Source organism: Epinephelus lanceolatus, chromosome 19 (genome assembly GCF_041903045.1).
Source record: "Epinephelus lanceolatus isolate andai-2023 chromosome 19, ASM4190304v1, whole genome shotgun sequence".
NCBI classification, from domain to species: Eukaryota; Metazoa; Chordata; class Actinopteri; order Perciformes; family Serranidae; genus Epinephelus; species Epinephelus lanceolatus.
The window spans coordinates 18,170,696-18,195,344 of record NC_135752.1 but is presented as its reverse complement, the minus strand read 5'-3'; the positions used below and the strand labels follow the sequence as shown (position 1 = coordinate 18,195,344).

Genomic DNA, 24,649 nt, shown 5'->3' with positions numbered 1-24,649 from the left:
CCCAACACACACTCATACACAAAATGTGCAGTCATGTATTATAGTTGATACACCTGTCAGCAGTTCATTTCATACCTCAGGGACCAAACAGAAGCCATAGTGAAATGCTGCATGCACTTTGCACATACTGTTGCTCATCTCTCTCACAGGTACTGTAAGAGATGCTATAAAAAGATACTTTTATATTTATAATATCATATTTTTGTTAAAATCCACTTTCTTTCATGCTATATATAATTTTAAAATGCACTGATACATTATCAAATAATCAATAAAGGTACTATGTTCTCTCAGGTACACTCAAAGTAAGTGCTGAAGTGCTCATTTATCATTAAGGGATGACAGAGTCCTTACAGAGTGCCTGACCTTCTGGCCGTGCTGCTAGGGCACACTGTTGTGTGAAGTGGAGGAAGAGAGGAAGAGACTGGTGAAGATGAAGCCATGTTTCAAATGTTTGAGTGACGCTGACCCTCTCTGCTGCTTCCTGCATGTGTGTGTATGTTTGTTTGTGTTTACTGAAATAGGCAATGTGTGTTATTATGTGATAGACTCTAATTGAATTGCTCTTTCTGGCCTGTCTGTGCAAAGGTCACACACATGCACACACACAGACAGAGAAACAGAGACAGGGCGAGAGAGGGAGATTTAATACAACGTCTTTGGCTCACTGAATGTTTTTAGTTAAACATTGCATTTGCCTGGAAGACTTCTGTCCCCATTTCTTTTAATAGATACACTGCTCCTGTCTTGTCACAACTAAAACAAAATATACAGGCATATAATGAATGCTAAATGAGACAGTGTGATGAGAAGCAATGCTTATTATTTTATATGTCATTGCAAAGGTGATTCTTCCCTATTCCATACCGGTTTATCTTTGATTTGATTACTTGCTTGCTTTTCTGTGTGCATGATTATGAGTGTCACAGAAAATGCTGGACATGTAAGAAATAATGGCTAGAAGAAATTTTGGTGTTGTGTGTTTCTGCAGACCACGGATATGTAACATTTGGGTAACACTTTACTTGAAGGTATCTACATAAGAGTGACATGACACAGTCATGAACCTTTCATAAACATTATGTACATGTCATAAACGTTTATGACTGCTGTCATTAAGCGTCATTTCCAGAAGTTGTCTTTGTCATGACAACTTGACATTAACCAGGATGACATTACCACAAGATGTCTTTGTCATGACAAGTTGACATTAAATTTGTTTGGGATGTCCTTATTATGACAACTTGACATTAACCAGGATGACATTACCACAAGATGCCTTTGTCATAACAATAATAATCATTATGTCAGCTTGTCATAAACACAAAAAGGGGTGCATTTCTTGTTAATGTCAAGTTGTTATGACAAAGACATCTGGTAATATCATCCTGGTTAATGTCAAGTTGTCATACATTTTAGTAACACCATGGTTAATGTGTGGTTATGTTTAGGGCAAAGAAACAACATGGTTATGGTTAGGAAAAGGTCGTGTTATGGCTCAAAATACCCACTTTTGGTGGCACAATCAGTGTTGGAAATGCTGACAATGTCTTGCAAAACACAACTTGTTTTGTTGTTTGTTGGTCTCAAACAGTGGTCTGCAGCTTGGCAGCCATCTCGCGGGGTGTCACACCATTCACCATCCCCTCCACCTCTAGATGACACATGTAATCAGAACTACATCACTTTTGGAACATTGATATGATTTGTACAAATGTAAGGTATCTGTGGTTTGCAGAAACATACAATGCCACCCCTCTATTCTAGCGACTGGGCTGGAAATACATTGCATTAATAATATATTTATACCTCTATAAATAACTTGTGCTTTGTTACAAAATAAAAAAAATATCCCACACTTCCATTCACACACACATATCTGCACAATGCATTAACACATGCACAGATGCAGGGACTAACAGAAATCCATGTGGACCAAGATTGGAACTTTGCACTGATTCACAGCAACATATGTGACTCCTACATATCACCACATACAGCTTTTCCCAGATGGCTCCTCATCATGCAAAAGTCAGTCTCCTTCTCTTAAGCGCTCCATCTCCGACACTGTCACAGTCCGCTCCCCTCCTTTTGTCTACTCCTGCCCTTCTCCATCACTGGAGGTCATCCTATTTTAGCACTTGCTCAAAACGGAACTGATCTAACCCAGATTTACATGTGTGAGGAGTGTGTGTGCGTGTGTGTTTGGGGGGGTGCAATTGTGTCTCTGGAAAGTCAAGTGTGTGTGTGTGTGTAAGTGTGTCAGTGACGCAGGAGGAGAGGAAGCAAAAAAGCGTTGTGTAGGTAAACGAAAAACACAGAGAACGAAGAGAGTATATGAGATTATTGAGTAGCGGAGTGCATCGGTTCATCACAGAGTCGTTATGGGCAACTTGGCGGACCGGGTCGGGCCTAAAAAACGGTTCGTTAGGGAGGCGAGCTCTCTTCAGAAGCACCTGCTGTCTGATTCTGGAGATGTAAGTCCGACTGATTGATGGTTTGGCTCAGGGTGCACTCACAGGTTTAGAGATGGAGATTTGTGTTATTCTCACAGCCTAGCTCAACTGCATGAAACAGGAAGAAATCATAGTACCACTTTACAAGCATGGGAAATACGTTATCAAGAAAAGATGACTTCATGGTGAATGCTACTTTGTCTGACCTTAAAGTGACTTTTTCATAGTCTCAACTGAGTTATATCTAAAATCATTTTCATACAGTTGGCTTATTATATGTCAGACGTAATGTATCTGACCACAGAGTAATTTTTCAGTGGGCTTTGTGGTGCTGATTTTTCACATTAATATTATATCTTTTGCTGCTGTTCCTGGTGTTACACTGAATCAACCTGTGCTGTATAAATGTGGCTCTGATAATGGCTGCTGATATGTGTGAAGTTTCTCTAAAAGCTGCGAATTCCATTAAGTGCATGGTCACTCATTCACCACTATTTCCCCTAAGTTGCCGCTGAAACCATTAGGCGCAGTGCAGTTGTCAGTAATGATCATAAAACCTTGAATAATCTCCACCCACCAAAGCACAGCAGTAACAATGACTAAAACTACTTACCTCATCTTAATGTAGCCTGCGTACATTGCTGACATCCATCAGATTTGTGCTGCTTCATTGGTCAGTTGTAACAGACGATTTCACTCCCGACCCATGCATGCAAATCATTTCATATGGCGTTTGCAGTTATTGATTTCGAAACATGAATTGTCTTTTGTGCACTTGAAACAGCGTGGAGAATGTGGTGATTGAGAAGAGATGAGATAGGAGGCAGCAAATGCAGAGCAATGCCACCAAACTAGGTGAAATCACAGTGTGATGGCTTGCGTGTAGGCTGTGTAACAGCAAGGGAGCTCTGTGATTAGGCTAACATAGCACAATGTTGTGCATACAAATGGTCTCTTTCTTTTGCAAGAGGTCTGTGCAAGAAAAGGTCACAGTGTTCTTGGTTGCCTAGGCTGACGTTCATGCAGTGTTCGTAGGAAATTATGCTGCAGTTTTGAATTTATTACTTTGAGTGAAGACTCACTGTTGATGCTTATTCCAGGACTAGGACGAGATCTTAAAAATGTCTACAATGATGTACATTTATAAGTTTGTTTATTATACCTGTTTGTGTGCGCACATAGGGAACAGTGTATGCAGTTTCTCTGTGCTTTCAGGCACATCATTGACTGCATGACATACAGGCTGTCACTTGCACTCTGAAGGTTGGGTGTGAATGATACGCACCCAGAGGGTTTTGTCAGCAGAATACTCACTTTATGGTCGCCATTAATAACATGGCCGGGGCGGGAACAGTCTCTCGGGGGTCTGATTGGACCGAGATGTACTTTCATTACAGTTGGCCCACAACATAAATTGTTCTTTGCTTTTGTCTGATTTAATACGCCAGCAGAGATTGGCAGGACTGCAGTGACTATACATCTAAATATGATCACTTAAAGACTTCCATCATAGCAATGTGATTGCATTGAGATCTACGACACCAACAACTCACCCAGCAGTATTGGTTTTAGTGGTGAAAGTGTTCTCCTAAGCTGTACTAAACTGTGGTTTACCTCCCTATTCCATCAGGTGCAGCGTAAATGGTTACCAGCATCTGAATTATTCACTGACCTTTTTCGGAAAATGTGCAGAAGTAATTTCTAAATGAATAATTGATATATCATTTTCGTAGGTATGTACGTACTAACAGTATTTAACAATACAATGTTTTCACAACAACTATCAAATGCACAGCCATTAAATCCACATGAGAGTTAGTGATGTACATATCCCAGCCAAATGTCGAAATCACAGATTGAGTATAAAAAAAGCTATGTGCACTGACCTAAATGCTAATCTTATCTAAGGCTCAAGATAGTACATTCATGCTTATGCAATAAAAGCACAATTGATACAATCATGTGAAGAGGCGAAATGATGGATGAAATCACCGGGTAATGCTTATGACGAAAGAAAACACGCACAACTAATGTTGCTAAAAAATAGCGAACTGGAAAAAACTTTTCAGAAACAGTACATGACTTCAGAAAACCTCCTCGAGGCTCTGTCATGTGCTTATCATCCTCCCCCGGTGGCTATCGCAAAGGCATCAGGCCAAGGACTCCAGTTTGCATGCTCTCTTCACGGCTGCTTTGTCTGGGCAAACCACAGAAGAGCTCTTAGCTGGAAACCAGAGAAACAAACTAGAAATAGATGAAAGAGTGTGGGAAAGCCACTGAGTTGAGAGGAAATTACATTCCATGCTTTCTTTTTGGTGGATTATGAAACATGCATTTGTTTGTGTGTGGTGCAATTTATTGACAGTTAGTTGCTCCATTGAGGGTTACCTCTGAGAAGCCACATGTGATATTGAGCCTGAAGCCAGAACCTGTACCCTAGCATTACAGGGACTGGAGGTCAATGCCAACCTGAACCAAGTTTCTAACATCTTTTGTATTAGATTGAACTATAGTGTTCATTGTGTCCACCTCCACTGGCTTTTGATTATGTAGACTCACAAGTTTAGGAATTAATTTTTCAGCCATTCCTCAGTGCAGTCATAAGACAGTCATGCATGAACCAGACTTGACCTCCATTACCCTGACCTTACCAAACCTCCTGATGTTGTCAGATGTATGACTGGGAACCATGTCTGTACAAAACTGCCCAATCCATGTAGTAGATATTGCTATATATCACTGCATGAGGGGATCACCATATTCATATGGGTACGTATGGGCACCATGGATATCTTTACCAAATTTCATGGCAAAAAGTGAATAGTTGTTGGGATGTTTCACTAAAAACCAAAAATGTTAACCTCATGGCTCAGCTCATTTGCAGGACGAAATTGTTGGTGTTTGTACATTTCTGCAAACCACTAATGCATTACATTTTTACGTTTCGTATTTACTATATCAAAGTTTCTAAAGTGACATAGTATATTAGCTGACTTTATTCGGGAAATATAGGAAATTGTAGATGCTGTACTGCCAAGGCCACATGCCTGCCAAGCTGCAGACCACTGTTAGAGACCAACAAACACCAAAACTTGTGTTTTTTGAGTGAGTCATCGCTATGTTTACAGCAGCCTTTCAAGTGACCTAACGCTATTTTCCCACCTGGGATAGTGCCATGAAAAGCTGTTGTTTTTTACTGAGACATTGCTGCTTTTCTGGTGGGGATTTAGGCACCAAAACTGGGTATTTTAGGCCAAAACATGATCCTTTCCTAAGCAAAATATTGAGTTTCAACATATCTACTACATAATGATGTACAAATGAGACATATCTATGGTATGAAGAAACGTATAATACTGACCAATTTTGGGGGGGATTGGGTTGCATGGTGGTGCTAGAGAAAAAGTCTGAGGATCACCAAAATCAGTTGGCGTCGTTCTCTGGGGATCACGGATTTGTACACTAAATTTCATAGTAATCCATCCAATAGCTGTTGAGATACTTTAGTCTGTACTAACAATGGTGGATCAATCATCCTCAGAGCTATACCTCTGTGTATAGTGTGGCTACGAAGTGGGTAGGAAATTGAAAAAGACTGATGCTGAAAAATGAGAAGATGATGTAGGATTCAGCAGTAGCTCAGTCCCAATTGGGTTGGAGGGTTGTTGGTTCAAGTTCTTGTCCGGACCAAATATGGAATGTGGACAGGTAGCTGCAGAGGTGCCAGCTTGAATTTCAGAATTGACAGAATTGAATTTCCCCTTAGGGACTGATAAAGTGTAACCTCCAGGAGAACAGAACGTGAGTGGCCTCCCCATCCAGTACTGTACCACAAGTCAGCTTGCTACTTAAGCATCATTAGCTTTTTTGTACATGTCACCTAATTGGAAGCCATAAATCCATTAAATGCTGCTGTTACAAAGCCTCAACACTTAGAGGCCAAACTCTATAGCCTACTGAAGAGACATGGAAGAGAAGATGAAGGTTTTCTCTAAAGGTTTTAGGCTTAAGAATAATGGCTATACTGGTGTGCTGATCAAGTAGGGCTGAAATAATAGGACGATGACATGCTGGTTGTTTTATCTGTGACCAATTAATTGTGATGAGATTTCCAGTCACAATACCATCTTCAGCACCGGTGTATAGGCTCTGACTAATAGGGTATGACGCTGTTCAGTGTGACGGTGTATAGGGACTTGCTGTGGAAAAAACCCTTTTCATCTCTGAGGAGGATGGCTGGACATGATAACACTTGATATAACCAGCACTTCACATTTTATTATATTTCACCATTCCTTCAACTGTGTTTTTTATTCTCTGGAAAGTATCTGGGTAGCCATTATAGAGATTTATAATAGTACAAAAACAAAATATACTCTACAGTATCCGCACTGTCATTATCATAACCCTGTAATAGCAAGTGCGGTCGACAGCATTATGTCTCCATTTTGACCTGTTTTAATGCCTTATAGAGATTAACATTGCCACATTGAGGATATTTGTACTCATTCTAGTGCACTCATTTTCAGTGGTGTGCACATTAGACTTCCTCCTGTGTGTTTCTCATTGCTTCTCTCTCTTGTGTTGGACTTTTTAACTGTTTGTTTCCAATCGACTTTTAAAAGTAAGCCCTATCTGCCTCCAATGTGTACAGTCAAAACACTCACATGTAGCCGAATAAACCACGGACAGGAGTCCATCCCAAGAGCAGGACTAATTTTAAATCTGTTATGAGTGCAAACAAGACCGAGATAATTGAAGCTGGGACTGAGTTGGAGTTGTGATTAGGGCTTGGAAGATATGTGCCTGGAGGGTCAGCTGGGAGGGGTTTGTTGCCCATGGCAATGCTCTACTAGCTCATGTCTTCATCTGTGATAGTTGTGCAACCATTGAGAGCAAGAAGTGCAGGCCCTCTAAGCAAATTATGTTTACCTAAAAAAAAAAATCAGTTTACATTGTCATGTACAGTGATGTAATTCCTGTCAGGTCAGGGTTTTTTTTTGCCAAAAGTTAGATAAGAAGACTAAGTATACTCTCATATCTGTACACTAAATATGAAGCTACAGACAGCAGACAATTATCTTAGCTTAGCATAAGGACTAGAGGAAAGGGGAAACAACTAGCTTGGGTGTGTAATAGAATGCTGCGGGAATAATGAGTCCTTAAACCTGGAGATGAGTTAGCATTTTTGCACTCCCAGCTCCCAGGTTGTGAAGTCAATGAGTTTTTTAATGGGCTTTTGGGTAGATGCCTGAAATGAGGTCTGCAGTTAACACAAGCTTAAGAGACTTTCAGGTTTTGTTTCATAACATTTTTTTTGGTACTTCATGTACTTTCATTGTTATTTGACACAGTTGTTAAGCACTTTGGGTACCTTTGGGTTTTGTAAAGGACTGTAGAAATAAATGTTGATTGACGATTGATTTAACATAAAATATGTCAGTAAATACCCCCTAGTAAATTGTCATTTGCAAAGGTCAACATGTCTTAAAAAAGGTGGTTGCTAACAGGTGGCTAAATGAGCCTACAGAACATCATCACGCTGACCACCTTTACAGACTCGTTGCAATGGGGACATTGAAGTCATGCGACCACGGTGTAGTTCGTTTACGTAACATTAGCTTTTACTTCTGGTGATTGCATTTACGCTTCAAACATCAAAAACGTGCTGTTCATTTGTGAAGATAATCTTGCTGAACAAAACATGTAAGTACTTATTGTTCAATATTTTCTTATCTTCAGACAAAAAAGTGTAAGAGATGTTTTGCTGACGTGTCATTTATCAGCTGGCCGTCAGCTACTCGTCAGATGACACTTCTGAGGAAGACTGGAGTCACAGTCGAAACTGTCAAGCAGGTAAAAGAAACATCTCGTACACTTTTTTTGTCTGAAGATAAGAAAATATTGAACAATTCTAAAAGGAAGACAAAATGAACCTAATCAATCTATGTAAGTACTTATTTTGTGTAATAATCCATAACTAGGGCGATGTTAACTTCTGTGTTGGCCTACGAAAAACGCCACCCCTGAACCACTCTCTGGTAAAAAAAAAAAAAAAAATCCCCCTACCAGCACCTCTGAAGCTTGGGGGTGGGTTCAAACCCCGGTGGTGGGTTTGCATGTTCTCCCTGTGGGTTTTCTCCGGGTACCCCAGCTTCCTCCCAAAGGCATGCAGGTTAGGGTTAGGGAAACTGCCTGAAGGTGTAAATGTGAGCATGAATGGTCTCTACTGTATGTGTTAGCCCTGTGATAGTCTAGCGACCTGTCCAGAATGGCTGCTTCTTAGTTAGCATACAGATATGAGACTGTCCTCTCATCTAACCCTTGGCATGCGTAAGTGTGTGTTTTCTAAAGCATGACCCTATAGATGGCATCTTTTCCACATGAGAGAAACACATTAGAACTGGGTCATTATTTCCAGGCAGTATAGTAAAACGAAACCTTAAAGTGTGCCCATTCATAAGTATTACATACTTCAGCTGTCACTGTAGCCATGCTAACCTGTGCTGAGGCAGCTTAGGTGAGCTGTGTTGACAGCAGTCCAATGACACACTGAAAACTCATGTGCCAGATGGCTCAGGGGGAGGGCTTCAACCAGGGTGCACTTTAATCAATCTGATTAAGGGGAAATGCTGTCTGTATTTTTAGCCACTCCATGGCAGGCCAGTGGCCATTCATTGAATTTTGTTTCATTAGCTCTCATGTTTATCTCATGTGGGTGGATTTATAAACAGGGGTGAACTAGAGTAGGAGACAGAATAAGGGAACCATTAGCTACAGAATTTTAGCTAATGTAGGGTTCTTTATGTAAACATACCTTTTATTCATTTTATGAATAATATAAATAGTCACTCTGTTATTTCTAAAATAAGGGCTTCATTTATGACCTGACTCTGCTGCCGAGACTGACAAATTACATTTTGTCTTGTAGGGTAACTTATTGTTTCTAGGGCTGCAGCCTAGGTCACTGAGCGGATGCTGTTTAATGCTAAGCAACAATGTGACCTTCACAGGAAAATCTTCCAAGATCTGCTTCTACTGAGTCGGGGAGGTCGGAGTGAATTCATTTCAAACTCAAAACAGTCCAAATATTGAAGGTGATTTTGTCCAAACATGAATATAATGTCATTTTATTCAGATTCATTTTGATTATATAAGTTACTGGTATTTTTGTTTTAATCCCGAAAGAAAAACAAACATTCTGAATGCAGTGCAAAAGTGAAGTAGCTCCTCAATCTGGCTCAAACTAAAAGACAGCTGTTCTTGCAGCACCAACATTATAGAAAGCTCCAGCTGGCTCCAGACGATTGCTGCCTAAAACATGTGGTCCGTGACCAGCTGTCAACAGTTTACTCATTTGCCTGCATGACTGATTATTTTAACTGATGTAATTCAATGATGTATAAGTCACTGTCAGGAAAACTATCTCAGATAGATGCAATAATGCACAGACAGGCAGCACAGCACAAAAATGTGTCATAAAAGTAAACAGCAATAGCGAGAGAGAAGGAAATTGATTGCTGGAATTGATAGCTAGAGACAAATACATTATCATTAGTAGTCTCCTAGCAGAGCATAATTCATTTTGAAGATATGATGCAAAAGGAAATGCACTTCTGTGAATGCTGTATTACTCATAATAAGAGTGACCTCTATGCTCTTCTGCATCTGTCATCATCTGTAGTTATTTCCCCATCTTTTCTCTTTACCCAAGACAAAATGCGAATGATGTCAGTAAGTGGTTTATAGTATAGTATGCATGCCTTATATTTACACAACGAGACTGTGTAAACATACACACTTCCTCTCTTTGACAGATTAGGATGTAAGCCCTCATGAAGCTCTGAGACCTGTGCTTTACTATGACTCACAGAGCAGAGAGTCCCAGCTGGTTACCTTTTTGGTTTTGGTTTTTAATCATTTTTTGTTGCAGAAGCTACAGTAAGACCGTGTTGTAAGAGTTCAACTGGTACTTTAAAGCTGGATCTGTGAATGTGTGTGGATGCAGGTGCATGCAGGCCTCTGGGACCTTAAATTGCTCCATCGCAGATGTGTTTTCTCTAATGTGGGACAGTGGGGAGTTGCCTGGACAAACCTGTCCATATGAGGCAATGGAAAGCCTGAGCGTTTGCATTATTTTTACAGTATTACTCATCCCAACTACTGAGGCTCGAAGGATACAGAAGACCAAGAACATGTGAAATCTTATCTTAATCAGACAATAGTGGATCACGTATCAGTTGTGTGGGAATTTGTAAACCATCGATTTTGAGATGTTTCACTGAATAATTAAACTCTGTCCTGCTGCTGATGCTAGAGGAAAAGTAACAGATTCGTAACATTCATAATGATTCATCCTCAAGGGACCATTAATGTTTGTGCAATGGTGATCCATCCAGTAGTTTTTGAGATATTTCTTTTTTTGGAGAAAAGTGATGGGACGACCAACATTGCCACACATCATTTGTGATAACAGCCTTAACTTTCAAGAAACCAGTAGTCTGTCTTCAAGTGTAACCTCTTCAGGAACAAAGTGATACAGGATTCTTGCAAGCTTGATAACTGCGCACTCTCCACTTTACCCACTTGGATTTAAAGAGTTTTTTCTGACCTCCATGACCCATAGAAAAATAACCTTAGATAGAATTATGAGATTTTTACAGACAGCAATATCACAAGGGTTATCCTGGGGGCTAGTTGTTTACATTGAAGATGGTGTGTGCGTGTGTGTGCATGCGTTCCAAGTATTATGGCCTCTGCCTCACCCTTATAGACTCAGATCCAGTCTAAATGATGGATATCAAAGAACATCAACATTGATTTCTTTCCGCTCTGAAAAAGACCCTATTTCATCATCTCGTGGTGCATTGAAAACAGTCTGGCTCAGTTTCATAAAGGCCTTTGCTTCTCTATCTTGTTTTTGTCTATTTATTTCTTGAAAACTTGTCTTCATTTTTATCTCTTTATCTCCCACCGTAACTCTTTTGTTTTATTTTTTTTTTCCTGGGTACGCATATTCTGCTCCATTCACACACATCTGCACCTTGTACACATTACATTTTCTACTGCATCAAGGCAAACCCGTCTTGACGTTGCTACCATTAATGCAGGCTTTAAATGCCTTTTTACCCTGCATTAGCATCACTAACACTGACAAGGTTTAACCACCAAACACTCACACAGACACAAGACCCTACAACAGCAGCATCCCCATTTTCAACAGGATGTTGAGTGACATTGAAAGAGACAGATAGTCCAAGGGCTAGCAACACAGCATGGCATGCAATAGCCCATGCAGCCAGGAAACAGCCAAATAAACTAGCATCATGATTCACCACTGACCAGGGCAGTGAGCGTCAAGAAAAGCCCTGAGGACTCCAGTCAATCTCTGAGGACTTGAACAAAATGGAAAAAATCCTATTTATAGCCTGACTCGTGCCCAAAAATGTCAGGATACAAATGTTTTTCCCTGATATGCCGGAAGCAGAGCAGCCGAGGTAAATGGAAATGATCAAATTGGAAAGAGGGGGAACAGAAAAACATGTACTTGAGCACAAAAGGTTCTTTTCATTTCATACTTAAATCAGAAAAGTGAGTATTAATAAAAAGATACACCAGCAACGGTGGATGAGAGTGTTTTAGTGCACAGATAACTGAGCAGTGATTCGGTAGTTGGTACCCTGAGAGCCATATCCTGTATTTTGTGCTTCAGTAGATAATGCAATAAGGTGATCCCATAATTTGGTCCATAGCCATGAACTGTAGTATCAGAAATGAGCTGTATAAGTGTGCACTGAATTACATGAGTCTATATGTCTAAGGGGGTTTCCATGAGGAGGCGTGTTCTACATTTATACGCAAATTCACAAAAGAATTGTGTGGCTTTTGCCACCAGTAAACCTGCACTACACTACACTGCCAAGCAAATACTGTCTCAGTGCTCATGTGCTATTTGCATATATTCAAATTAATCAATAAGCATACAGTTGGTGCAAAATTGGCCCCTCGCAAAGGCTGTCCAAAAACATCAGCGCTAACAGCCACATGCAGTTTCAGTAAAATTGTCAGTGTGTTAGAAAGTTGGTAGCAACTGAAGCGCATTTATAAAGGGTGTCACAGCCAGCACTGACACGAATGAAGTTTCTCTCTGTCAAGTTTAAATTCCTTGCCAGAAGTTTTGAGGCATGCCTCTGCATCTCATCAGTCAGGACCTGTAGCATGGGGTCTGAAAATTGAAATTTTCTTTTTCTCTGAGCCATTGTTCTGCCCACTGTGTTCCTGCTGCAAAGGCAGCATTTATAGTTTGCAATCAGATGCAAAACAGGGAAGATTACACTCAGCTGCATAACTTTATTTGCATGTTTGTGCTGCAGTATCGTTAGCGCAATATCTTTTGTGAATTGGACCTTGAAACAGGGCAAATAGCAGTTGATAGATTCACCTGTCATTATTTCCATGGAAGTCTAACATCTTGCTGCTTGTTGGTGTTGTAAAAAGTATGTGAGGTTATGGAGAAGTCTGTGGAACTTAATTAGAAATTGTTTATTCTTAAAGTTCCCCTCCAATGAAAGTGCAATTTTTAACCTTGTTAAGGTGTTTATGGTGTTTTTTGGAAAGCTTCAAGACATGTCATAAGCAGAATAAGAAAGTCAACACCATGGCTGAGTATTTCCGCCTTGAAACTGCACTGCACAGTGACAGTCTCAAAAGCACATTCACACAGCCAGGGTTTCATATGTCCAATAGAAACCAATCCTATCAACTTGCAGGGTGAGGCCAGACGTGCCTCTGATCGGTATTTTGCAAGTTAAGTTTCACTTTGACTTCAACAAGTCAGAGCTGGCAGTTGAGAACACGGTTTATCTAACATGAGCAACACATGATCAACTTGATAATGTAGTCAAGCCTAAAGGCTCATGTTATCTATCACTGTAACGTTTCTAACCTAGAGAGGGACGAGTAGAGTCGAAGGTGAGCAGGCACACTTAAGCTGCAGGCGAGCGGCTGGTGGAGATAGAGGTTGGGGCTCATTTGCATATTCATATATCTGTGCATACCAAATTGAGGCAAAGGCGTGGAGTTACATTTAAGCCATTTTAAGGCATGAAGGGATTTTTGTTGGTGTAAAAATTTCCAAATATTTCATTCTGTTGAACAGGGATGTGTTTTTAGGGCTTTAATCAATGCCAGGAGAGGAACTTTTTCAAGTTGCAGCCCAGACACAGCTCCAGACACTAACTCGCACAATATCTTCATCTGCTAGACATTACACTCCTATTATGTCTCCTCCCTAAACGTCTTAAGAGGTCTTCTCAGAAGCCATATTTGGATTTGGAGCAAAAATCAACATAAATGAGTTTCATGTATTTTTATTAAAAATCCATGAGATCTGTCTTTTGTCAAAGTGCATTGCTGGGATCATGACCAGAAAACAAATGGGGCCATTAAACTATTACAGATTTAATCTGGACATCTGTGAGATCAAACACAGATTCTGGATGTCCTGAGGCATCAGCCGAGGGATATTTACGTCCTTTCAGAGTGAAAAGCTATTTGACCATTTTCTGCCAACTCTAACTTTAACCACTGCTTGTTAAATATTTATTCTCATGTATTTCCCAGCAGGAGCGTATTGATTTGTACCCATTTAGGAGTGCCAATGGTCACGTACTCAATTTGTCAGCATATCAAATTCTGCCTGAAGTGGATGCTAGCCATTATCTAATTTCACTAATGCTAGCGTTTTTGCCACCCAGAGGGCTGTGCCACTTTGCAGTCTGTGGTGTCATGAAAACAAAGTTCAGATGACGACTGACAGTGCGAAAAGAAAACATGAACATGCTGGTCCATACACACAGTAGTACAACACCTCTGATACTGTACTTCTGATGGAATAAGCTCTTTTGTTAGTCACTGTCCTTTTTTAAAGCACTCGCTGCTCTCTCATCATCTCTCACACACGCGCAACTAGCTCAAATTTTAAGGTTAAAGAGGTTCTCATTCATTCTTTTACATTCATACTTTCTAGTGCAATTCTCTCATTTGCTCTCTCGTGCTGTCCCCATCTTGAATCCTTTCACCATCCACGGATCAGGAGACACTTCTTCTTCTTTGCTCCTCTGAAAGTAGATGCCTAATTGCCTGCTGTCTTTTCCTCCACCCCTCTTGCTTCTCTCCCTCTCCCTCTCTCCCTCTCCCTCTCGGTGTCTCTAGAAGTGTGACTGCCTGCTCAGCCTGGAAGCCTATTCAGCAGACCAGAAGCGCCGTGTGTGTCAGTGCCTGAAGGACAACATTGACAAGCAGCTCCAGCTTCACAGGAGGGAACCTTCCTTTCCGCATTTTGAACAGGTAGGCCACAAGGATGCGCACATACTAGGAGCGTTTACAATTTCATTTGAGGCCAGAGATGAATCAGGAAACACATGAACACATGGGAATGCATATATTTGTGCATGCCCCCATCACAGATACCTCATGAACACCACACACTTCCAAGCAGACTCTCAGTCAGTTGCATGTAATGCTTTCCTGCAGCTCACATTCCCATCATTATGATTTTCCACTTAGCTCTTGCATTTCTTTGGGCAAGTATAAAGCTGCCTTTTATCTGGCTGGATTTGAAGAGTTACACCGCTTTAGTGGAGTGTTAACTCTGGGCAATTTAAGCCCTGCTCAGCTGTGTTGAGTTATGCCAAAAGAATTATTTGGTAAAGCAGGTTTCTGTTACTGCACTTCATATTTATCAACTGAACTTTGCCTTGAGAATCATATTTGTTGTGACCATTTGAAATGCTAACCACAGTAGACTTGACTGCATCCTGAGCACTGTGACTACCGAGTGTTGTCTCAGTGTGCCGGTTGACCTGCGACAGGAGTGATATATGAAAACTACATATTAAGAAAAAAAATATTCAGTGTGATTTGTATTTGTAAAGCCAGCTGCTCTGTTTTGTCTTTTCTCTGACATATTTGTGTTTAGCATCCATTTTGCAGTAGAAGTTACTGAGTAGTTGTTAGCTGTGGCTGCAGTTTTCCTTGAAAATAAATGTGCTAACATGTTAGCAAATACTAGCTTATTTACATACCCAGCAGATATGAAGTGACGTTCTTTTGGAGTCATGTTTCTGTTCAGCTGATAAATGTAAACCCAATATTCACTCTCCTTGTAGCGCTGTCTTTGGTTTACACCATCTCCTGAGTGGAATGTCCATTTTTAACTAACTTTCTCTAGCTAACTGCTGTCCAGATCCTTTGGAGATTTTTTTTTTTTTTTGGAAACTAACACAGTTGCCCTCATTTGCTAATCTAACATATGAACAGGTTCAGTTTCGAGCACAGAAATCATCAAACAGTAGGGTTCGTGTGTAATTTATTTAATGTTCTTACCTTGCCAATCAAGGCGTAGGACTGACTGAGTCTTGATAAATGTGGCTGCTGGAAACAACCGTCATGTAAATATCCTGCTCGAATATATTCTCAGTTTAGAGGCCTTGCCCCCTAGAGTTTAGGACATGGAGAGGCGTAAAATGGCCAGGAAGAGAAACTTCTCTGAGCTAGAAATGGAAACACTGACGTCCCAAGTCCAATTTAACTAATCGGTTCTATTTGGCAGCCTGAGAAGTGGCATCAGAGGAAGTCGGGATAACACAGTATGGAAAGAAAACACTGCTGCGGTTACCAGCGTTGTGGTGAAAAATTGTACTCCAGCTGAGGTTGGAAAATTACATTTTTACTTCCATGATATGTACCAACCTATAGCCTACATATATTAATAATGTGAGCCTATATATTCAATATATAATATTGATATTTTTGTAAAATCCATATAAAAGCTTATTATTGATGCAGTCTAAAAGTTTATTATTGACCCATTTCAGGCATAACAGGTGGCGAAGGCAACACAGACACACCACCTGCGTTCAAGCCGCCTAAGCTACCATAGTATGTAAATAATTACACTGTTGCAGGGTTTATTTTTTAGTCACGTTTTAATGTTAAATCATATAAGCACACAGTGGCGTGCCAGAGCATGGGTTGTGTTTGGTAGGCCTTTACAAAATCTATTTTTATATTAGACTCTTCATTTTTAAGTGATTAGTATGTGGCTGCAAATACGTTGATGCCAGTCAGAATATGGTCCGATAAAAATTCTCCAACAGCCAGATTTACTATGCTGCACCACAAGTCCAGGCTGACTCAAACTTGCATGCAGGAGTCATAGCCTTTGCTCACATCGATAGTGATAAATGCTGAGGTTTGCGTACAAATGAGCTTATGCTCAGTTTTCTGTGGTATGTTCATTTCATGAATATTGGCCCGTAGGAGTGAACTGAAACAGTGCGGGGGCCAGAAAATCAAAACAGTGAGCCAAAAGATGCTAAACGCTCTATAGAGCTGAGGGAAACTGCAGAGTTGGGTGATAATTCTTTGTTGTTGTTTTTTCATCACCACGAGCAACCCCTTTCACATTACACAAAAGTACTTCTGACTTTTCACAATTGTAGACCTGTTTATAGACCTGTTTTGGAAGCATTGAAATTAAAGTGAGTTTAACTGAAACCTTTCATTTGCAGAATGTAAAGATTTATCAATCTTCCCTGAACAAAATCTAATCCAGATACCACCGTTGGATTAAGTCATTACCCCTACCTGTATAGCACAATGGTGCCGCAGGGTGCTGTTAAGCATGCATCGTAACTGATCTTTGAATGCTTACTGGGCTCACTCGAATGCCCTCACATTCAGAAGGTGGATTACTGTGGCCCAACATGGTCATTTCAAGTGTGACTTAGAGAAATATACTCAAAACCTTGGACCAAATAGATACATTCATGTGGCACAGTATTCAGAGGTCTAAAGGCGTAGTGTAGAGGTGTCTTCAATCTGCATTTCGTTGTACAGATTTAAGCTTTTTTTTTTTTCCTAATTTCCTTACTTCTTTCATTTTTGATGAACAGCACAGACAGTCTGTTCACGTCATCCGTTTCACAAGCGATCCTACCCAGTTCATTGAGTTTATCTGAAAAGGTGATTAAAAGGGATAAATAGCCCTGTGTATAGATGTCACACCTGTTGTACATTACGGGTTCATTTCATCAACACATGAAAGAGAGAGGAGCAGGCCGACAGTGTTTCATCCTTTTCTCTCTCTGCATGTGTGTGCATTCATGTGTTTCCGTGTATATGTGTGTGTGTATTTTTGAACATATGGTACCTCTGAAAAGAGTCACGATGAGCCCTGATTGCCCAGATGTGTAAATGACCTCAGAACTAGGCAGTATTTGAATATTCTCCAATATTTTAACCACTTTACAGTGAACTTTATGAACTTTGCAAGAATCCAACAGATTTAAACATTGAAACTGTTTCAGTGATAAGATACCTGAGCTTCCAAACAACATTCAGTCGCTACAGTGTTTTCCTGCAGGAATGTGTGCCTCATAGTGTAGTTTTTCACAGCAACACAATGGGCATTGTGCGTGTCCCTTTCCTCCCATGATCAGTGTCAATTAGGTGCACCCAGCTGAATGAATGAAAACATTTACACACACTGCAGTGTTCAATACATTCAATAGCAAAAACAGGCTAGTAAGCATGCTTAGTCACGTTAAGTCAGTGTCATTTACCCAAACTGTATTGATCAAACTAGTGTATTGATCATTACAGACACAAAGAAACTGCCTTCATTGATTTCTTTTTCCAATTTTCATTAGTGTTTAAGTCGTATAATTATCCTTGTAGGATATTTTCCTAAATTGCATGAGCTTTTTGTAGCAGGTTAATCATTATGCTTAACAGCTAAATACCTCACCACCTAAATGACCATATGGATATCAGTTACTCACACCTTGTTACGTTGAAGTTATGAAGACAACTTTTTTGCCCAGCAAGGTAAAGTTACTGTTTTTGTCAATGGAAACTTGCTTTGAAGGGAGCATAGGTTAGGGGTTCATCCCAATACCTGACCTCGCATCCATGTTTCTCCTCGCTTGCGTCTCAACCTTGCATCTTAGCTCCACCCTCGTGAGACACAGGGGAGAGATGCGAGGATGAGATGCGGGGAGAGAAGAAACAAGGACATATGCCTTTAAAGAAATCAGACACCGATGGATTAGCTATCACTAGGCTTTACTAGACATTGCAGGCTTTATTAACAGCTATAGAAACTTTTAATGGACTTTGTGTCTGCACACACATAATGTGTGTGTGTGTATATATATATATATATATATATATATATATGATAAAGATACCGTCATCAATAGCAGAGCAGCAGTGTTTTGTCTCTGTTAACAAACACTTGCACATGAAAAACAACCTGCGTTCTGTATCTTACTGTTTCCTGTTCAGAGTCACGGAAAGCCTTTATATTTTTTATTCATTATTTGCGTCTATATTTATAGATATTATGTTTGTTAATTAATTATTTAATAACCCAGAATATAATTATGATGTCTTTCGAACACTGGAAATAATTTATTAGGCCAATTGTTTCAAGGAAAATTGAAATTCTGTAACTCATCAACCAGATGCTCAGGAGCGATCAGCCTTGCATGTGACTGAATGGAAACGACGATCAGTGATGTAAGAAGTGTTTCTTGCTGACAGACAGACTTTGATTGTATCCATAATAAAAGTTGATGATGAAAGTAACAAATGGTGAAGAGAAACATCTTTCTAACAAAAGAAGAAAATAGTTTGTGCTCCTTTTCTTGTTCAGATTTTTATCTACACGATGGCAAATCAGTACACAAATGAAGTATAAAACTTGGGAGTGATACATAGTTTATTCTCATATCTGTCCTCATTCTGGTATGAAACTCCAGTCATGTTGGGATATATCAGATCAGTCTGATCAGCTGCAGCGCTGCACCGTCCAATCAAAAACTGATATTCAATCAGGGTGGTGTGTCGGTTGGTAAAAGACTTCCGCAACAGCTGCAGTTGTGTATCCTCGCTTCCTTCTCCTCTGACAGTCTCCTCTCTCCTCAACTCCTCTAAGCGCATTTAACGAATTGAGATGTCCTTCAAGATGACCGGTATGAATCGATTTCTGGGTCAAGTGATGGAGGATAGAGGATAGAGGAGTCAAGAAGGGATATTGAGATGAACCCTAGGTTTTACTTTCTAAACACAGACCCCTACGACTTCAATTTATCAAGAATTTTCTAAATTTTTGTATTCTTTATTCACTGGAAGAAGAAACTGTGTTTTCTTAACAAATGGTTATTTGGGGGCTAAAGTATTCCTTTAAAACTTCAGTTATCTTCTTTCATAAGAAAGCAAAATGAACCTTTAAGTGAGGGCAATAGAAGGAGGTACCTGCCTGCCTGCTTTCCTCCATGCTATTATTAAATTGTAAAGGTTTTGCCTAATGAAATCTGAACACACAAGGATATCATTTATCTAGCTACTATAACCCACAAGCTAATGGTCAAGTGCAGTTTTATATCATGCCCCCAAACACTTTTCAATCAGGAGAGACTATTTATTTAAATGTGCACATAAGTATGAGAAATGTGAAAAACCTTTGGTGATTAGAACCCATCTTGATGTCATCTATTCCAGGGGGGTGGTAAAGATGTAGTAGATTAGGGATCCCCTCTATGGAGTCTAGACGCTGGTGGTGGTGATGGTGGTGATAAGATGAGATGAAGAGGGAGCTGAGGATCTGGATGTGAAGAGGAGTGGGCTTTTGATGATGAGCTTGTCCTGGGCTCTGGATAAGGTGACTGGAGGTGAATGGGGTGGACGATTACGCCTTTGACAGCTGACAGGAGTGGAGAGGAGAATGGATTCAAAGTTTGGCAGCAGTAACATGAATGGCTGAAGGAGATTGGGGCAAAGTTTGACTTGCTAACTGGGAGAGGGAACACCCATAGTTAGCTGATTGGTGGAAGCAGTGGGAGTGGGATAGACAGAGAATAGTGAATGGATACAGCATAAAGAAAGTCTTCCTGATTGAATTTATGCTGAGCTTCATTTAATTTACATATTTATGTAACACACCCGATTTCAAGATCAAACATCAAACATATTCACATACTCTCATATATTTAAACATTTTACAGAACAGAAAAAATGACAAATGTAACATCAGATTTTACTGTATTCCTGTTTCCTATTGTTCATGCGTTTAATTGTGGACAGACACCTTTACAAGAACACCCTTAAAATTCTTATGTGGACACATATCATTTAATATATAAACAGTGTTTTCAGGTTTTGACCAGCTGAGGGTGGACATGGTTTCAGACACGTGCAATCACACATATTCTTGTACAAAGAGAAATTAATCACAACTCCTATAAAAGCTGACGGTACGGTCTCTGTAAAATTATACACACAAGTGGCATGTCCTGCCCCGTGGAGTTATTCCTGTATACCTTCTGTGTGCAGTTATTAGAACCTTTTACTGTAATCTCTTATTAAATGGAAATCTAAACGGTGTCCTGAAGGCAGGGGAATACATGCTTAATCATAACATTTTACATCTAGACAAATTAGTTCACTTTTGATTGCATTTCTCCAGAGTACCTTAGAGGCAAATAGTTTGTATTCAGTCAACTCCAAATGTGTTTAATTAAATGCAAATCAGCGTTGTCAAGTACAGTAGATACGAGGAGAATGCCTTTGTAGTATCCTTTCTGATGCACGTTAACCTTTCAAATGGAAGTGTCCTGTGTATTCTACTGGGAAAATATCCGATGGGTATTGTCATACAGGCTAAAGAAATGAGGACACATTGCTATAGATAGACATGAGTGGACACATGTGGGTCACGTCCTTCCACAGACGACCACTGCATTAGATTGACACATAAAAAGAACGTTAACATTTGAATCACGTTAACATTTGAATCACACTAACTATGATTAAAAATCTGCTGCAGTGTCCTTTTGATAGATATAATGATGAACACATGTACCTTGATTCAAGCTCTATCCACAGTCATTTGCTTTTAGAATTTTAAAAGAGTTCAAAACATTTCAGAGAATATTCCAGTATTTAGACATAGAGGAATATTCCTTTGGTAGCGCTTAGATGACTTGATTCCTGCCCCATTGTTACTGCTGAGTCAACACTAGAACTTGAATAGAAAGTATCTTTGATACGCAGTGTGTGTATCCCTGCCAGTGAGTGAGAATTGCAGCAAAGGAGCTTTAGAAAATTACTCTTTGAATCACACATTTCCCTTGTGTCAGAAACCGCGTTTGTCCTCTCACGCACAAAGCCGAGTAAATCCAAACTTAGCTGAAGCATGCACTTTACTCAGGAGTTATGTTCAAGTGTGCAGAGAGAGCAGAATTCTCTCCAGATGGAAAGCACACACACTGTAGACATTGCACCCATTCTACCTACTTGTGCTCCTTTGTTCATTCATGTTTTTCCAACAAATGGGGTTACTCCGTCACAGTGTTGTTGTCAGCAGCTGCCCCAGTTCCCCCAGTCCCCGAATGCTTTGAATGCTTCCCTTTGGAAAAATTTGGATATGAGCCCTTTTCACTTGGAGAATCTTCTAATCCTCCAGTCCCTCTGAGTGGGGCATGATGGGAGCTTGCCAGTTTCTATTTTGTGTAGAGCTTCATTTAAAGTCAGCAGATGTTAAACAGAGGATTTGGGGCGAATGTTTATGATGACTAAAGTCAACTTGAATAACTGATGCCTCTTTTTATTCTCCGGCTGTTTCACTTTTTCAGTGCCACATCGTGACAGAAATAAAGACTGAATAGTCCAGGGGCGGACTGGGACTGAAATTCAGCCTGGAAGTTTTAGATGGAGAAGCCATTTTTAGCAGTAATTTTACCACTAATAGAATTTTTGTGGTTTAAGTTGAATCTGATGATGCTGAGGGCCTTCAGGACACTTTGGGACGGGCATGTCTAGGCATGTCTCTGGGGCCAATCGTGGCCCACAGACCAGTTTTAAATGGCCCTTGGCTTCACTATAAAAATATACTATATGTGGCACAATATCACTTTATTAGGCAAGATCACTTTGCATTTTTTCCCATCACCTCACAATGGCAGGACTATCATACAGTTGGTAGACATACATCAGGTAGGAACTACACAGGCGGAACTAGTGTGTTTTTATGATCAGACGGTAAACAAGCAGAAGGAATGGTTAACGAACAGCAAACATTTCCTGCTTGGTAGAAGACATGGTCAAAGCAAAGAAGAGTAAGGTCAACAGTGAGGACTTCTGCTTTTAGGAGCGCCGGAAAGTTGAATACATTTTCACTGAAAGATGAAACAGTTGTGTTTGTCCTGTTTGTTTGTGATTTTTTTTAATTTAATTATAGAAGCAGCCGGCCCCTTAATCTGCCCCCCTTCAAAAAAGCTTGTACACACCCTTGCTTTAGGATGTCTTGCTGACACCTGCCTCCTTAGTTTCTCTAATCTCTAATTTACTTCACAGTCACACAATATCACACTCAATAGTGCACCTGCAATTGGATCTGTGCTGGTTCCTGCTCCCTCCTCTTCCATCCTTCCCCTTTTTTGTTCAGGGCCACGTTCACCTGTAGAGTAAGTATTTAATTAATCATTTTTATTGCTAAGCTGGCCATCACATTATGCTTATAGGCTATAATGCAAAACGGAATTGATAACTGGTCTAGAAGAAAATTAGCAAATGTACATGTTTGTTTTATCCATTTAGAGTTGAAGTTAAGGACCGTTTTTGAAAATACTTAGAGAAATTTAGAGTCAATGTTTGTGTGCTGAGTCTGGCTACTAAAACTTGGAAATAGTCAGCTTGGCTTTGGGACTTGCATTAAACTTCAAGGTTTCTTTAGTTAGCTCATGTATCTAGCATGTAAGCATGACACAACACCTGCTGACAACTGCTCACGTCTCTCTAATGTTTCTGCCTCAGGCTTCACGCCACGGTCATCATCATCACCTGCTGCTGCTGCAGACAGCTTAAATAACGCATTTGTCAGCATCAGCCAGCACAGCCTTTTCAGCACCCTCTCTGCATGCTGGTTTTTTTTTCTATCCATGTTAATGAGTGCTAGACACTAACTGCTGCAGACCGAGTAGATACTAGATACTTTAAGTTTAAGTTGTGATGCAAGTGGCTGCTAGCTGCTATTACAGATTGCACCAGGTGTGTCACTGCAGCTAAGATTGAATATTTTGGGCCAATATACTGTAGGCTAATGCTGCTGTATAAAGGCGAACGCTGTTTGGCCCTCTTAGGAACAGCCCACCAAGAAAATCCCTGAACTTCCCGATGGCCAGTCAGCGCCTGGAACAGTCTGACATGAAGTGTTCCAAGTATAAATGCCACAAAATGTTTGATGACATGACTTAGATGGGAGGCAATCAAGGGGATGAGATAGTCATTTGGACAGTTGGTGATGTCAGGTGTCATGACACACAGCGTTCCTGGACAGAGACCCTCATACAGATCCTGAGGCAGCTGTCGGGCTGGAAGAATATGCCAACATGTGCCAATAAAATAATTAAGTCTGAAAAAAGCCTTGTCAAACCTCTCAGTGAATTGGCAAGTCTGTTCGTGACTCCACTTGTTGTGCCCCTACATCAGGGACAGACGTGTCTGGAAGCATTATGTTTTAGGGTTTTTCGTCCGTCTGTGCCATTCTCATCAATGCAATATCTCAGGAACATCTCCACGGAATTTCCTTAAATTTTGGCACAAACGTCCACTTGGACAACCTCATTAGATTATGGTCAAAGTGACGAAGTTATGTCTCAAAACATGTTTTTGGTTAAGAGTTCAAAAGCTAGTTATGACAAAATTTCACACAGACGTCACTAATAGGATAAAATTATGAAGTGATGGCATTTTATATCCAGAAGGTCAAATGGTCAACTTCACTGAGACATCATAATGATCTACAAAATGCTTTTCCAGGCCACTATTCAACGTCAGAAATTCGGAACAGAAGGGGAGACATTTGATTTGCTGAACTTGGGTGTCCACCTTGATTGTGTAGATCATCTGTGTTGTCGGGTTGAAGATCCATGTTTTAGGATTTGTAGCTTCTTTGCAGCAACATCCATATTTGAATCATTGTCTACTGTCATATGAGTCTGGACAGACATGGAAGCAAACTGCAACGCCTGGTTGACGGAGACATACAACTGCGTGTTGGCAATTATAGTTTTGTAAAATATTACATTACCAGCCAAACAGCATTCTTGTTCTTGTACACTATTTAT

The 24,649-nt window shown here is 40.2% G+C and overlaps 1 protein-coding gene across 5 annotated transcripts in view; it reads left to right on the top strand.

Annotated features, from left to right (window-relative positions):
* rgs3a (regulator of G protein signaling 3a) overlaps positions 1-24,649 on the top strand; it is a 205,048-nt gene that overhangs the window by 97,825 nt on the left and 82,574 nt on the right. For 4 of the 5 annotated variants that reach the window (XM_033646286.2, XM_033646289.2, XM_033646288.2 and 1 more), the window contains one exon: positions 14,670-14,804. In XM_033646286.2, the coding sequence (XP_033502177.1) occupies positions 14,670-14,804 (135 nt within the window). Of the gene's footprint in view, positions 1-2,335; positions 2,478-14,669; positions 14,805-24,649 lie in introns of those variants that run through there. The other variant, XM_033646291.2, reaches the window with a different exon arrangement.